This window comes from Meleagris gallopavo, chromosome 4 (genome assembly GCF_905368555.1).
Source record: "Meleagris gallopavo chromosome 4, MGAL_WU_HG_1.1, whole genome shotgun sequence".
NCBI lineage: Eukaryota > Metazoa > Chordata > Aves > Galliformes > Phasianidae > Meleagris > Meleagris gallopavo.
The window spans coordinates 22,752,846-22,767,436 of NC_139407.1; the positions used below are offsets into that span (position 1 = coordinate 22,752,846).

At 42.0% G+C, this 14,591-nt stretch overlaps 1 protein-coding gene and 1 long non-coding RNA gene across 6 annotated transcripts in view; both read left to right on the forward strand.

Annotated features, from left to right (window-relative positions):
• Window positions 1-2,781, forward strand: part of LOC146544440 (uncharacterized) — a 28,747-nt gene extending 25,966 nt beyond the window's left edge. For all 4 annotated transcript variants that reach the window (XR_014882907.1, XR_014882908.1, XR_014882910.1 and 1 more), the window contains one exon: window positions 227-2,781. This is a non-coding gene — a long non-coding RNA (uncharacterized LOC146544440). The remainder of the gene's footprint in view (window positions 1-226) is intronic.
• Window positions 2,782-7,691: 4,910 nt separating this feature from the next.
• GALNTL6 (polypeptide N-acetylgalactosaminyltransferase like 6) overlaps window positions 7,692-14,591 on the forward strand; it is a 430,337-nt gene continuing 423,437 nt past the window's right edge. Inside the window, exon 1 of one of the 2 annotated variants that reach the window (XM_085222467.1) lies at window positions 7,692-8,213. In XM_085222467.1, the coding sequence (XP_085078593.1) occupies window positions 8,076-8,213 (138 nt within the window). In that variant the 5' untranslated portion in view covers window positions 7,692-8,075. The remainder of the gene's footprint in view (window positions 8,214-14,591) is intronic. The other variant, XM_085222466.1, reaches the window with a different exon arrangement.

Consider the following 14,591-nt stretch of genomic DNA (forward strand, 5'->3'; position numbering starts at 1 on the left):
GTCCTCTTGATTTTGTATTAAATAACTAAAATTAGCTCCTCGAGGTGTAGAAGGCCTTCTCCATCCTAATTATTAAAAATGTTTCCTCTAAATGAGAGGGGAAAAAAAGTCCAAGCTATGGTTGCTAAGATCAGGCATTACTGCAGAACTACAGTTTGTTTAGAAAATGTTAGCTTCTTTTAAATAAGATTGTCAAGCCATGTGAACAAATACCCTCTCATTGCAGGCTTATTCACCTCTCATTTGCACCAGATCGCTGGAACTGGAATGAAACTGTTCTTCTCTGAGGAAAAACTTCAAGCCAGATACAAGCTTTTGAGAGCCCTAACTCTGAAAGGACAGGACAGAACACTTATTGATTCACAGTAGGTTAGCACAGGATGTTATTGGCTTTCCCCATGTACATCTCAGTGTTATCTAAGGACTATCAGCTCTCTAAAGTTAAGTTGCTCCAGTACTAGCACCTTGTGCTGCTTCTAGCTATCTGGAGAAAAAACAAGATTTAGCAGTATACAGTATTGCATGTCTCAAAACTTTGGATTCATGAGTATTTTCACACCAGGAATTGGCAGCCTTCATGAATTTTCATAAAAGGGATTAGCTCATAGAGATTCCTACACAATTTGCTAAAATTGTCTCTGTCTTCAGTTTCTTGTTAGCTATTACCTTTTCTCTTACCAGAGTCTGAGGAAGAATTGAGGAGAAAAAGAGCTAATTAGTTGTAACACTTTTTTTAACTGATGGATATTACTACTCTATTTTCTCACCTTTGTGCTAATGTAAAACTTATTGAACTTATTGGGTCAAAAATTTCAATAAGCATTTAATGAAGCTCTTTGGTTAGTTTTCATTTCCTTTATAATATCCAGTTATATCTATTTCTTATGTTGGATCCTTTAATGTACTCTAGGTTTTAGTACTGTTGAATATCCAATGAGCCTGAATGAAGTCTGAAACTGAAAGGGTAATTTGGGATGTCTGAATTGTACTAGTCAAGGAAGCCTTCCGTTTCTCTTGAGGGCTAAGTATTTTGAAATGTGGAGAAGAACTTCTGTGAAAAAAGATTGAATCTCCAGTTAGCTGGACTTGGACTGTCAATCAACCTGATACGTAACTATTGGTCTTCTCTTTTTTTGTTTTGTTTTTACCTTTGTTGGTTTATCTCTGTTTTTACATAAAATGTTAAATGTGCTAATAGTGTAAAAGTAGAAAAAGTTCTCACTAATAACACTTAGAAAAGTACTTCCTAAAATGAACAATTTCTCTTAAGTCTTGTTTCTTCTAGCATTTATTTCCTTATTTGGATATAACAGAATCAATGTACCAACATGCATTCATGAAGCTCACGAGACATCACTAGTTTTGAGGACTGTCATTTTAAATAAAATGAGCTTTTCTCCTTAATGACGGAGTAATAATTTACATTAAAGAGGTGCAATTGCTAGGTTGCACAGTATTTAAAACCATCACCTCACTTTCTATGGTATCTAATACATTTCTGCAATACATGTTTGAATTCAGTGTATTGCTGTCTTCTCGTAATATAGTATAAATATGTTTTTTCTTGTTTCATGCTTTTACATGTATTTGTACTAGAAAGTGGCACTGATGAGCCTGGAACTCTCAGCATTAGACCTTCACCTGAATTATCTTTGACAGCTTTCTCATCTCCAATATGAAGCAAATGGCATTTGTTTCCCCAATTTACTTTGTAGAAATGAAGTTAGTTGCTGTTGCACTGGGGAAATACCACATTAGCAGCAAGCCAACATTTTAGTTTTCTCACCTCTACAAAATGATGCCTTGATCTCTGACACAGTGGCGAGAGATAAAAGTCTTTGAAGTGATATGAGATCTCTGTACAAGACTCAGACTTCCTTGAAGCCCCAGCGACATGTAACGCCTCCTAGGGAGTGGCAGGAAGGTATGGTAGGGAGCTTCGGACGTGCTTGGGGGATGACAGAGAAATTACAACTTGGTTCTTTCTCGTCCATTCTGCATTTCAGTAAGGTTAACTGAAAGAAAGGCTTCTCAGTGCTTTTCTCGATGAGAGCTGTCTGGAGCAGTCCAAAAGGAAACTGGGAGCAAATGCTCAAGTAAGCATTGAGGAGCTTCGTCTATCCCCTTTCCCTCTCCTATGGTGTAGACATCTCCAAAGGCTGCTGGTGATGTCTCTAGCAAGAAATCGGAACTGAAGGTAACATCTGTTAACATCTTAAGTGTTCTTCACATTTTAGAAATTTGGTGAGACTTTCAGCCTTCAGCTTTTCAGAAGGTACTGCTTCATTTTCAGTGATATAATGCTATGTTAGGTCCAACCTGAATCAGGCTGTGTAATGAGAGTGTAAAGGCCCCGTGGATTGCCGGCCAAATGAAACTCCAAGATAAGAAAAGAGTAATGTTGATGAGAGGCCTTTGAAAAGTGTACAGCAAGTTCTGTGAAACTAACCAAAGAGAATATCTAAGACGAGAATCTCCAAAAAAAAGCTGAATGCTTTTCCAAGTTAATGCAGAGCTGAGTTTGCTGGTTTTTGTTATACAATAAGTTGTTTCTGTTTGTTGAAAAGATGATCTAAAAAAAGATAATTTTGTTCATCCAACTTCCTGCAAATGACATGTTCCTCTGCCACATTTAGGTCCTAATTACAGTGGATTTTTGTGAAAGGAAGAATGAAAAACTATTTTTCCTGACGTCAGTGTTTTATGAATACTGAGCTATTTAGAAATATTTGACATTGTACTGATTTTCTGTCTCAAAATAAACTTTTCTGATTATCCTTACATTCCAGTCATTTCTTTTGTGCAGCAGTGAATCTGCACTTGTGAGGTAACTGCCAAAAAGTCTGATCTGTCAGCATTTTTGTTTGTGGCTGTGCTACTATAAACTCAAGAAAGCAAAGAAGCAGCAATCATACATCATCCGGCTAGTCAAACAGAACAAAGATTTGAAAGTGGAAATAATTCATGGCTTTAGCATTACTCATTTAAGTTCCATGTTTTATAGACTTTTACTGGAGCAATAGTTTTGTTTTGGAATTTAAACCAAATGTTGGATTTTTTTGAATAGGAATGACAGTTTTCTAAATCTCAGATTTTTACAGACACTCAAAAAAACTTTTCATATGATTTTGTTCTTTTAGCCACTAGTAAGCTTTCTAGTGGAGATGATGGATTTTTCAGGTGTACTCTGACTGGAAAATCTCCGTCAGCTAAAAAGATTATTTCTTCTGATTTATTAGATTATTAGAATCTGATTTATTAGAATTAAGATTTTAAGAAATGTTTGCATGATACTTCTCAAGTATTTTTGTTGGTGTTTGTTCCATGTAGTAATGGCAAACGTATTAACTTAAAAATACGTTCTTTGGTCAAGATCCAAAACTTTTGGTAAAGTTAACTCTTCTTGTGTCTTTCTCTGGGGGCTGAACTTTTATATTGCCCATATGAGTAGGAGGGCTCTTAAGTTTCCCTTTCAGCAGAAGTCCCTAGGCCAAACGAAGGAGGTCAATAAGAAAAAAAAAAAAAAAAACACAACTGTTACTTGCGATGTTATTTATAACCAGTATATATATAATTGATCACAAATACATTGAAAGTTTCCTCTGCAGAACACATGGAGAATGTGTGTCTTCTGCAGGAGTTTGGAGGATCTTGGATTTTGAATTTTTCTTAAGGCGTTCCTCAGTAGCACAACAAATTTCCATTTCTAGCGGGCTACCAGTGTCATGTGTTTGCCTGGAGGTTTTAGTAAAGCTCAAGTGATTCTGAGGGAGGATCTGATGTGTGTGAAAGACCTTTGGAGATCTGAGGATGAAGAACAGCCATGACAAAAGCGTATCAGTGCCCTAAATATCAGAACAACTGACCTGCTCCAGATAGAGTTGAATGAGTAGAAGAAAAGAATCCTTTGCCCCTCATCCTGGCTTTGAAAATGTTCTGTAATAGCTAAACTGAACAACTATTTTACATCCTGAGTTATCTAGAGTGCATGGAAACTGTTAAGTCATGGCCTGAACCACTGATTTTTTTTTTTTTTTTTTTTTTCACCTGAGGAAAAGACTGAGTCAGCCATGGGAGAACAGGTGAAGGAATTCACCTATGTGACTGGAACTGGCTGCACCTCTCTTAGATCCAATTTAAGGGATGACTGCCACTGGGGAAGGATCTCTTTTTGGAGATCCCTCTTCTGTGGAGTCTTTCCTGTGAACTTTGGATACAGGTGAGTATTCCTTCTCTGTTTCTTTTCCCAATTTCACCACGATAATCTTTCCAGCTGTAACACTGGAGGTAAATGCTGTAATCAAAACAAACTCCTATTCCCTTACCTTTATTCACTCTTTTATATAGTAATATTACAGACCATTAATCATCATTTTACTAGATTTATTCTTAATTTAGAGTACATAAACCTCTGCTATTTGTAACGGGGATCACAATGATGGGATCTTTCTATTTCTCACGAGTGCAGTTGAGCTGCTGCAGCTATGCACTGTCATAGCTTTCCTGCATGCAGTGTACTGATCAGCTGTGAGTGGGAGTCTTGCGAGTAACTCTGCATGTAAAGCTGTGATCTTAACAAATGTACTTTACATGCTGTCTGAGTTCAGCTTCCAGGTACAAACGCTTAGCTGGAAAGTTTCTCATCTCCCTGGAAAGCTCCCATCCGCACCAGGGAGCTCTGTAATCTGTTCTGATTTCTGTTCCTGGGTTGTAAAAGAAGACTTGGTGGGGGTTTTGTCTTAAAAGGACCTGTAGGAGCAGATATAAAAGTATGTCCACAAAATTATGGAGCCAAGGTGTACAGAGTCTTATAATGCACATTTACTCTTCTTTTTAATATATGGCTAAAGATTCCAAACAGCAAATACTTCAAGTTCTTAAGGTATTCCCCCTTAAGAAACTGTATATCCTACTACAAGTTTTTGGACGAGCCACTTGTGTTGATGTGTGGCTGAAGCTTCTGAATCACCAAGCAAGGACTTTAAGGTTTCTTTTTTATTTATTTTTTCTCCTTTAAGTTACACTAGCATCTTAAAATTTCAGCAATTCTTATTGTAGCTAGATGGCTTATGATTGTGTGGGGAAAAAAATATTTGCTGAAAACAGTGCCTTTATTCTTCACAAAGGAAACCTGAATTTGCGAATTATGGACTACAGCTGCTACCACAAATTCACTCTCATTTTTTTGGAAATTGAATTCCATCTCCTGAGAGTGAATGTAAATGTTTGCATTCCCTTTTACTTCTAGAGAGGGACTTAACCAGCAAGCTGTGGAATTCCAGGATGCCCCATCTTTCCCGTCAGCTTCTTTTTCTATTAAACTATTATACAATCTTATAGCAACTGATGGTTATAGCTATTATGCTTCTCACAATGAGTAGAATATTGGGGCTGGATCCCTGCAGACAAAATGGCAGCTGAATCAAAATCTTCAGCGTGCTACCTAAGTTCCCTACCCTGAATGTCTAGCTGAAAAGTAAGTGGAAATCCTGACAAGAAGATAAGTGCCCTTTGATTTTTTTTGTGAATACTCGTACTTTTTAGCAGATTCAGCTCCAGGAATACCAAACAAAACTTTTTAATGTAATTCTTCTGGACATGATACCATGACATCCTTGTAGCCTGGCTGGAGTGAAAGAAAAATACTGATGTCTCTCCTTTGTCACTAAGACAGCAGAGCAAAGCCTTGCACTTGATGCTGGTCTAAGAAAGACTAGTTCACGTAGGTCTTGCAGCTACTGAAGGTGAGCGCAGGATTGCCTGGAAACTGCAGAGAGAACAAAGTAGCAGTGGCTCACTATTAAATGTGGGAGGCTGTCTTTTGTAAAGCTCTGCAAGGCTCTATCTGTCCTGGATCTGAATCCACTCAAGTTCACACTAACAGCCTAGTTTAAAGAATAGAAATTATTTTTATTATGTTTGTATACAACTGGCTTAAACACAAAGTGCTTTTGACAAATTGAAGAGAGATTCTGGAAGGAAAATGATAATATTGAGTGGAAACAGGGCAAAAGGGAGATGTATTCACCCATAGGAACAGAGATGGGAACAATAGAAGAGGTGGGATTTGGTTCAAGGAAAACATTAACAACCAGAGCTTGCAAAACAGTCATTAGGTAGCAGCATAAAGCTGCTGCAAACAAAGTGTACACTTCACATAGAAGCTTAGAAAAAGAGCACACATGGTGACCCATGCACAATTATCCTTCCCCTACAAGCACCCAAGTGGTGTATCATGCTCAGTTTTGTATGTTGGACTTCAAGAGAGGTAGAGATCAGCTGGATACCTTCATGGTGAATGGTAGAACACATCAGCGGTTGTGATGTCCTGGGCTGTTTGTGGAACACGACGTGAAGAAGTGGACTTTTGCGATGTAAAAACAGAGGAGAATACTCTTTTATCCTTGGTGTAATTACCTGAAATTGCAACAAAGCGGGTTCAGGTTACACATGAAAGAAAAGTTTGTAGATGCAAGTCAGAACAGATTGCCTGAAGAGGCTGGAGCGGTGCTGTCACTGGAGGCTTCTAGATGAGTTAGCCCAGCGCTTGTCAGGAATGACAGAGGCGCAGTGATCGTGCCTTGGGGCAGAGCCGTGTGGGAGCTGACCTCTTGAGGTTCCCCTCTAGTCCTGTTTCTCAGCGTTGCACTTTTCCTTCCCACCCCACCTTCAGACTTCTGTTCCTCCCACAAGCTTCCCTTTATCTCCAGCTACTCTCCTAAAAATAATTGCTAGCTGCCTATCCTATTGTATTATGCATGTGTAGGAAATGCTTTCTGCAAAAGGCAGTTCTGCAGTTGGACAAGATCAATCTCACCCATGGGAAGGACACTGCTTCCCACCATTCCTAGAGACACACTTTGGACACGGGAAGAGAGTTCTCACTGTAGGATTTAGACCCCGATGCTTAGAAATATTTTAAACCATCAATATAAATGTGGGCCACAGCTGATAATTTTTATCCAGGGGTCAGAAAAAAGGAAGGTAGATGTATCGTTATTTTATGACATATGTTCTAAGCATATGCTGTAAGTGGGTACGTTTCCCTGCTGCTCAAGGAGATTAAGCTGAAAGAGCACACACTGGCTTGCTGTGAGCTTACCCGAGCGTTCTCCCGTATTGCTTAGAGGAAAGGGAACGGTGACCTAGGAGCGAGCAGCTGAACTCAGATACAGAGCTCAAATGATGCAACAAGGCAGCAGAACCACATGCCCTCGACACCCCCAGCTCTCGGATTTCCTCCCGAAGCGGGGGGAACGTCCCACGGCTCCCGTGCGGTGCGGCTCCTCCCGCGGTCCACGCAGCGCCGAGGAGGACGGACCAGAAAGGGAATTGGCAGCGCCGGTGCCCCTGCGCCGCGGCGATGCTCGGCTCTGGCCCACGGCCCCGTATCCGTGCCGCCCCCGCGGGGCTCCGTTGATCCGCGGAGATGCGCGGTCCCGACGGCATGAGGGAGCGCGGCGGGGACAGACGGGAGCTGTCCTACCCCGCCCCGATCCCGGGCGCACGTGCTGGGGGAGCCGCGCCGCCCGACCCCTCGGCGGAGGGGAGCGCTGTGCCACCGCGCCGCCCTCTCAGCTTTTTTTTTTTTTTTTTTTTTTTTTTTTTAATATAGATGTATTTTAACTCTTGCTTAGCAAATTGCGCTTGATGAGCTCACGATGCCGCGCCTCCCCGCCCCGGGAGGCAGGGGGATGTGAGGCGGCTCCGCGCATCCCCGGCGCTCCCGCATTACTCGGCCGCGCTGTCTTTGTGTCATTATCGTTATTATTTTTCCTTTTTTTCTTTCTTCCCCCCATACAATTCCTTTTCGCTGTCCCGCCCCGCGCCGAGCCGCGCCGCTCCGCGCGCAGGTGGCTCCATGCGCTCCCGCGGGGGCGGCCCCTTCGCCGCTGAGCGCCGCGCCGGGGCGGGGAGAGCGGCCGCCAGCTCCGGTCCCACCGCCACCGCCTCCGCCTCCGCCGCGGGGGGCGGCCCCGCCCGGGCACGGGGCGGGCGGGCGTGAGGCGGGCGGACGAAGTTTCTCTGGCGGGGAGGGAAGGACGCGGCCCCGCGGCGGCAGCCCGGCTTTGGCCATGAAGAGGAAACAGAAGAGATTTCTGCAAATGACGCTGCTTTTCACCGCGGCGCTGATTTTCCTGCCCGACATCGGCCTCTGGTCTCTCTACAGAGAGAAGCACCTGGTGAAGCCGGCCGAGCCCGCCGAGCCTCAGGTAGCCGGACTGAGCGGGGATGAGATGGCCGGGGCTGTGAAAGTTGCGGGAACGAGCGTAGGGTGCCGGGTGCGTCGGGCCGGGAGCATGCGGGCTGCGGGGAGTTCAGCGCCGTGCTGAAGGCAGCGGGTTGTGCTGAGAGGAGCGGAGTTCTGCCCCCAACTTTGGTTTGTCTGGCGGTGTGTGGCTGGATGCTCGCCATCCCTCTTGCCAACTCACCGCTCTTCTCCTTTCCACTGAAAACTCAAAGGAGTGTTCGACAGCCTTTTTTTTTTTCTTTCTTTCTTATTATTTTTTTTTTTAAATCTTTTGGACATTACCAGTGTGACCCGTTACAAGTGTGCTCTGCATGTAACTTCTAGTCAGATTGGTGCCGCAGCAGGCTTCTAAATATTCACAGTTTAAAACTGCCTCTTTCACCCTTATTAATAACGGTAGTTGACATAAGATGTTGGTTGCTTTCTGTCTTGTTTTTTCTTTTGTTCTTTTGTTTTGTTTTTTGTTTTTTTTTTCCTCCTGAAGTTGTTCTTTCTCTCATTGGGTTTCTGTACGGCTCATAAATCACAGTGAGACCTGCATCGAGGGAAGTTTAGTTTGAAGGAGTTGTAACATAGTGCTTTAAAACGCTGCCTGCAATTTACTAAAGCTTGTGTGTGTTCTGCTCAACAGTGCTGCACTTCGGCACCAGCACTATAATTGTGATTTAAATACAATATAAATGTTTTATAGGTCATTAGTAAGAAATTATGAGGTTGCTCAATCTTCTAGTCACATCACCTTGATGTTGGAATGCATTAGGTAGCACCATGTGTCACTTTGGTGCGTTAGTGGTCTTAATGTCAGGGGTCAACACCTGAGTGTATAACGCATTCTCCACACGCTGACTGTTTAAGTCACTTGCTTCATCTGAACAGCAACATGCTTTATTTTTTGTTTATATAAGCGACTGGAAGTTAGTCCTCTGAGGTGTCATCAGTTTAATAATGAAATGTGCTGAATGGAGGATACCCTAATTACGACAGGAGGATGTGAAGGGTAGCTTCCCAATTTACTCTGTCCTTCTGAGGGTTTTAATATGCAGTAGATGTCAGGTGCTAGATTTTAGTTGGAAATAATTTCTGCTGAAAGAAGATTATACCTGATTGCAAGTATCTGTCATTAGTTTGCAGGGTGCGTGCTGTAGTCTTCACCGTATCTGATTTACATTGTGATTTAGGAAAGCTGAAGTGTTCAATGCAAATAATCGTTGTCATGTTCTTTGCATGGCTCTTCTAAGGGCAGTATGCCTTGAGATAAGGTGAACTTTGTGTGTTCCAGTCTGAGCCCTAAGTACAGCGTGACTGGCTAGCATCACTGCAAAACAGTGTCAAAAAAAGAAATGCTGCTGGATAAAATGATGTAAGAATACCTTGGAGAGCAGCAGCTGAACATCTGTGAAGGGCTAGTGAGACATAGTCATGATGTACTTTAAATCTTAAGTTTTCTGAAAGGGTTTTCTTTTACTAGTTTTCTTTTTTTTTTTCTTCTTCCTCACCTGAATGCTAATTAAGCAGATATGGGTTTAGTTTAATGGGAAAACAATAAAACTGACAATGAAACTTTGAACTTTGCAGCTGATTCCAGTGTATTTCTACTGTCACTGGTAGAGCTGAGGTGTTGAAAATGTCATGCCCTGTAAGGACAGCAGATTGACAGTGGCAGAGCACGATGCAGACATGGTTCTTGTGCCTTTTGGTGCGTGCATCATAACCCAAAATGCACACAAAGCATGAAGGTTGCAATGCAAGTTTTGAGTCCAACTCTCTGAAGTATAAAATAGATCACAAGAGGGCGGTCATTGAGACTATGCTAGAAAGAAGATACTAACAGAGAAGATCACGTTAGAAACGTTGTAATAGATAACTTTTTCTTCCCTCTTATCTGAAGGTGAATGACTGCACTGAGTGTTGAGGCTCTGACTTTGCCCTTGGCGTACCATTACTCCCCGTGTAGAGTGACTTGATATCAGTTCAAGGTCAATCCCACTGGAACTGTAACAGGCTTTTGTTGCTTCTGCTGTATCAGTGTTAGGTTACCCAGGTCTGCAGGTGGAGGCAGTCAGTTTGCTATGGGATGTAATGACTGTGGAAGAGGGACAGAGCTGTCATGAGTTAATATATTAACAGCATACTGAACATGTCTCTCTGCTCTACTGCTGGCAGTAATGCAACCTTTACAATTACCGCCCTCTTGTTTTAATAACAGCTAAATGATGTTTCTGATCATCAGGTGTTTCTGAGGAGGTGATGCAGTGCAATCTCAATACTCGGACTAGGGGAGGGCGAAACTTTGTGAAGCATTGCTGAAGCAGACATCTCCAAACTGGGCTGGGAATGGGGCTCTGCCAGCTTCTCAGCCAATTTGGGTGCCTGCTGTGGCTCTGGTCAAGCAGGGATGGTGGCAGCTGCTTGAGGTATGGTGACCCTGACAGCAGGGTTCAAAAATAGTCTGTGTGCCACAAGTAGTCTGCTTGTGTCAGTGAGCAGTGTCCCCTGAGTGCTGTGTGTCCCAGTGCCTCAGAGAGGGCAGTTGTGCTCTTTAGCATTGCCTAAAAATTGTAATATAGCAATTTATAGTAATATTTTTTCTTCTTTAAAGTCGTGCTCCAAGAAGTTACATAAGATGTTTTTTTGTCATTATGCAAATTCTGTCTGTTTTTGAGTGGAGGATCTCTTTTTTTTAGTTCTGTAGGACAGATTATAAGATAAAAAATGCTATTGACAACACTAATTTCAGGCAGCATTAATGATTCTGATTGCGTACGTTAGTGCTCTGTGCATTATTGACCTTTGAGTGTTTTGTACTTCGGTTTTGCCTAACGTACTTTTTCAAGGTTTTCACTTGTGATATTGATAGGTTTGGTCAATGTATTTTGAATACTGTTAATTATGTTTAGTTTAGCACAATATTTAAAGTGAAGTTCAAAAGTAAAGAGCCAGAGATTAAGATCTGCCTTATATGGAGCAAAGAACTGTAAAATATTGCTTGACAATAAAACAGTACAGACAAAATATTGTATGTGATATGGCCCCTAACTTCTAAAATTTATGTTTGAATTCTTTTTAAGTTGGTTTTCGATAGGAATAAAAGAAATTGAAATTAAAGAAGCCTTATAAATTCTTTATCACATTTTCGTATTCTTAAGTTTCAATGACAGTTTCTATAGTTTAACTTTTTTTTTTTTTTTGTCATTGAGATATTACTTGTGATACTAGTATCCTGTTTGATACTTTCTTTTGACACAATCTCAAGGTATGTTGTTTAGATATTAGGATATGCTGATAAAGGTTTTAATTTCAGTTTAGTTTGCTGCGGGAACAGCATAGTACAACCAGCAGGATGTAATCCTAGTGCAAATCTGGCTACTCTGATGCTAACTGAAGTTAGTGCTGCTTTATCTGGCTGCAGTAAGGCTGTAACCTGCTCTTTTATACAGTTGCAGTAGGTGAAAAAGAACTTCATGTAGTAGAATGAAATTTCCTGCTGCAGCTTTCCAGTGCCCATAATATAGCTGTGGTGCAAAGTGTTATGAGATGACTTTGTGCCTGCTTTTATAGGATGCCAGTGTTGTTGACTGAAAAAGGAGAGCAGTCTAGTGAAGTAATTCCTGACACCTGTATAAGAAGGTATATTTCTTACCCTGTTTTGCTTATTCTCTGGTGCAGTGTTGCGTGCAACATCACCCTTCTGCTTCAGGCACTTCTATGGGAAGCACTGCGACTTAGGAATAGAATAATTTGGTTGGAAGGGACCTTCAAAGGTCACCGAGTCCAACTGCCTGACCACTTCAGGTCTAATGGTGTTTGCACTTTTTATTCCGGTGTTTGTCCCTTTTTTTCCTTTTTTTTCCTTTTTTATTCCCCCCCGCTGCATGTACTGTGCCGAAAGCAGTGATCAAAATGCAGGTATTCTGCCAGAGAAAGGCTCTGTTCAATCGGATGGAGTCACGCTCTCCTTCCCTTGTCCCGTGAATCCCATATTTCTGTCTTGTTAGCCTGATGATTAGGTCTTTCTCTTACGGTATGTGAGGTATGTGTCTAACAACTCATCAGGATAGTGAGAACGTAATTGTGACAAGTCCTGGCTATGTTCAGGTTGGAAAACAGGCATAAGATACGTCTTCCAGGTCTGGTGGCTGTGGAAGCACCCACTTTGGTTTCTGAATCCAGGAAGTGGTTTAGGACTGAAATCTATCTTACAAAGGTCATTAGTTTCTGAAGTCCATGAAAGAAATGAAATTTCATACTTAGCTCGAGGCTGAACTGATGGTCATGATTTTTGGGGGGACAGTCAGCTTCATTTGTTCACTGGTGGTACACGCTGGGTGCCTTGCCTAGGCCAGTCAGTTTTACTGCGAGAAAAGCTGCATGTTAGAAGTGAAACATTCCATTTCTTTCTCCATTACTGTATTTCCAATGCTTTTCCAGTTGATTTCAACAGCTCCAAACTGCTGTACTAAGCATGGCTGAGTTAGGACATGGTTAGGTGCCTGTTTCCTATAATTGTCCTGACAGAATTTGGCTGGTTGTGTAGGTGTTTCGCTGTCTTGGTTACTGATGGTTGCTTTCACCATAAACCTGTGAGGTAGAAGAGTTTTGCTTCTTTGCTAGCAGAGGAGTAAATAGGGTGACAAAGTCCACAAAAGCAACTGCTTGACTGTTGCTGACATTGACTTTTACTGTTTTGGGGAGTGTGTGGCTGACAGTAAATAAGAGTTATTGATAAGACAATGCCTCAGTTTCTGTGCATGTGCTGTTTGAGGCAGGTCCTCATTCCTATTCTGTGTGTTCCCAGTGTGTTCAGTCCCTGTTTTTTTCTCTAGGTCCCTCCATTGCCATGCCAGTGTGGCTGCCCACAGGCCCCTGTACAGGACACTGCATGCCAGACTGTGGTGCCTCGACAGGCAGTGCATTGGCAGTCTCTTTGCCAGCAAGTATTTAACAGTCAGACAGTTAACACTTATGTAATTCACTTTTTTAATCTGAATTGCTCATGTATAGTTTTATTCCCCTGTAAATATTGGAGCCTACTGAGGAAAATATCGTTTGAGGTCTGAAACTGTTGTTAGTTTTAAGATATGATATTATTTTTGGCAATTAACAGTATGTTTTGTTGTATTCAGTATACCAGAGGGAGCCCTCCTGTGGTTAATTTAATACCTATCAATTTTCAGCAATGTTACTAAACAGAGTGTGTCTTGCAGGATAAAATGGGCTGATTTTTATATTTAGTAGTATTTCGATTTAACTTCACGTTGGTAATGTGTTTTCACTTGTTATTGTGTGCAGCCATATTTTTTAAAGCACAGTCATTTCAGATTCATAGGAAAGAAAATGTCAGATTGAGAAAGCTCTGTGCAGGCCAACATGTGGATATTTTGCAGGGATGAGTGGGGACTCCATTCCCTTACCTGAGCAGTGGGATGCAGGAACCCTCACTGCTGAGGGATGAACACCAAGGTCCGCTTCATCCCCTCCCCGGGCATGATGCCACTCACTGTTTTCCTAGACCTCCTCACCTCCCTGTGTGGGGAATGAAGCTCTTGTGTTTGGGTCCAGAGAACCACAGCACGCTGTGGGCGCATTGTGGCTGGGAGCCGGGCTGCACCATGCCTTGCATGTGTGGCTCTGTGAGATGCAGCCCATGTGTGCAGACAGGTGATTGAAGAGAAGAAAGAACGAACAATTCTGCTTATTTTTTCTTTCTTTTTTCTTTTTCTTTTTTTTTTTTCTTTTTAATGCTCAGGCAGGTAACTTATGTTCTTCATCTAGCAATATGCTGATGCAGGCATTTATAGCAATTGACTTCAGCAAAAATGAGTGTATGCTAACTATTTTGGTGGACCCAGGCCAGGAGCAGGCATGTTTGGTTACTTTAGATAAGGCTTACCAAAATTAATTCAGAGCTTGACAAGTTAAATACAGGCAGCTCAGGAATCCGCAGCTGAAAATCTTACATCTATCAGAAACGTGCCTTACAGTCATGAGACAAAATTACCTCAACTGAACAAAATAGCACTACCAATTTTGAATGTTTCTTTAAAATGTGGAAAGGCCTTAACAGGAGATGTCAACCTTCTGTACCAACTCCTCTCTGAGAATGTCAGTGTAAACTGGTTTTTAAGGTCATGCTCTATTGTGATTCATTGCTTTCCAGCTCTTTTTGAGAATTGCCAAGTTTGAAGGAGCAGCATGGGGTGATGGGCTGGGCTGTGCAGTCTTTGTCAAAATATGTCTTTGATAGAGAAATCCCTCCCATCTTTATGAAAAACTGCTGGGAAGAGGCCTGCTTGAGGACGTCTGCTTGGGAAGTGAAGTTTGCGTCATGAGAGAAGGAGTT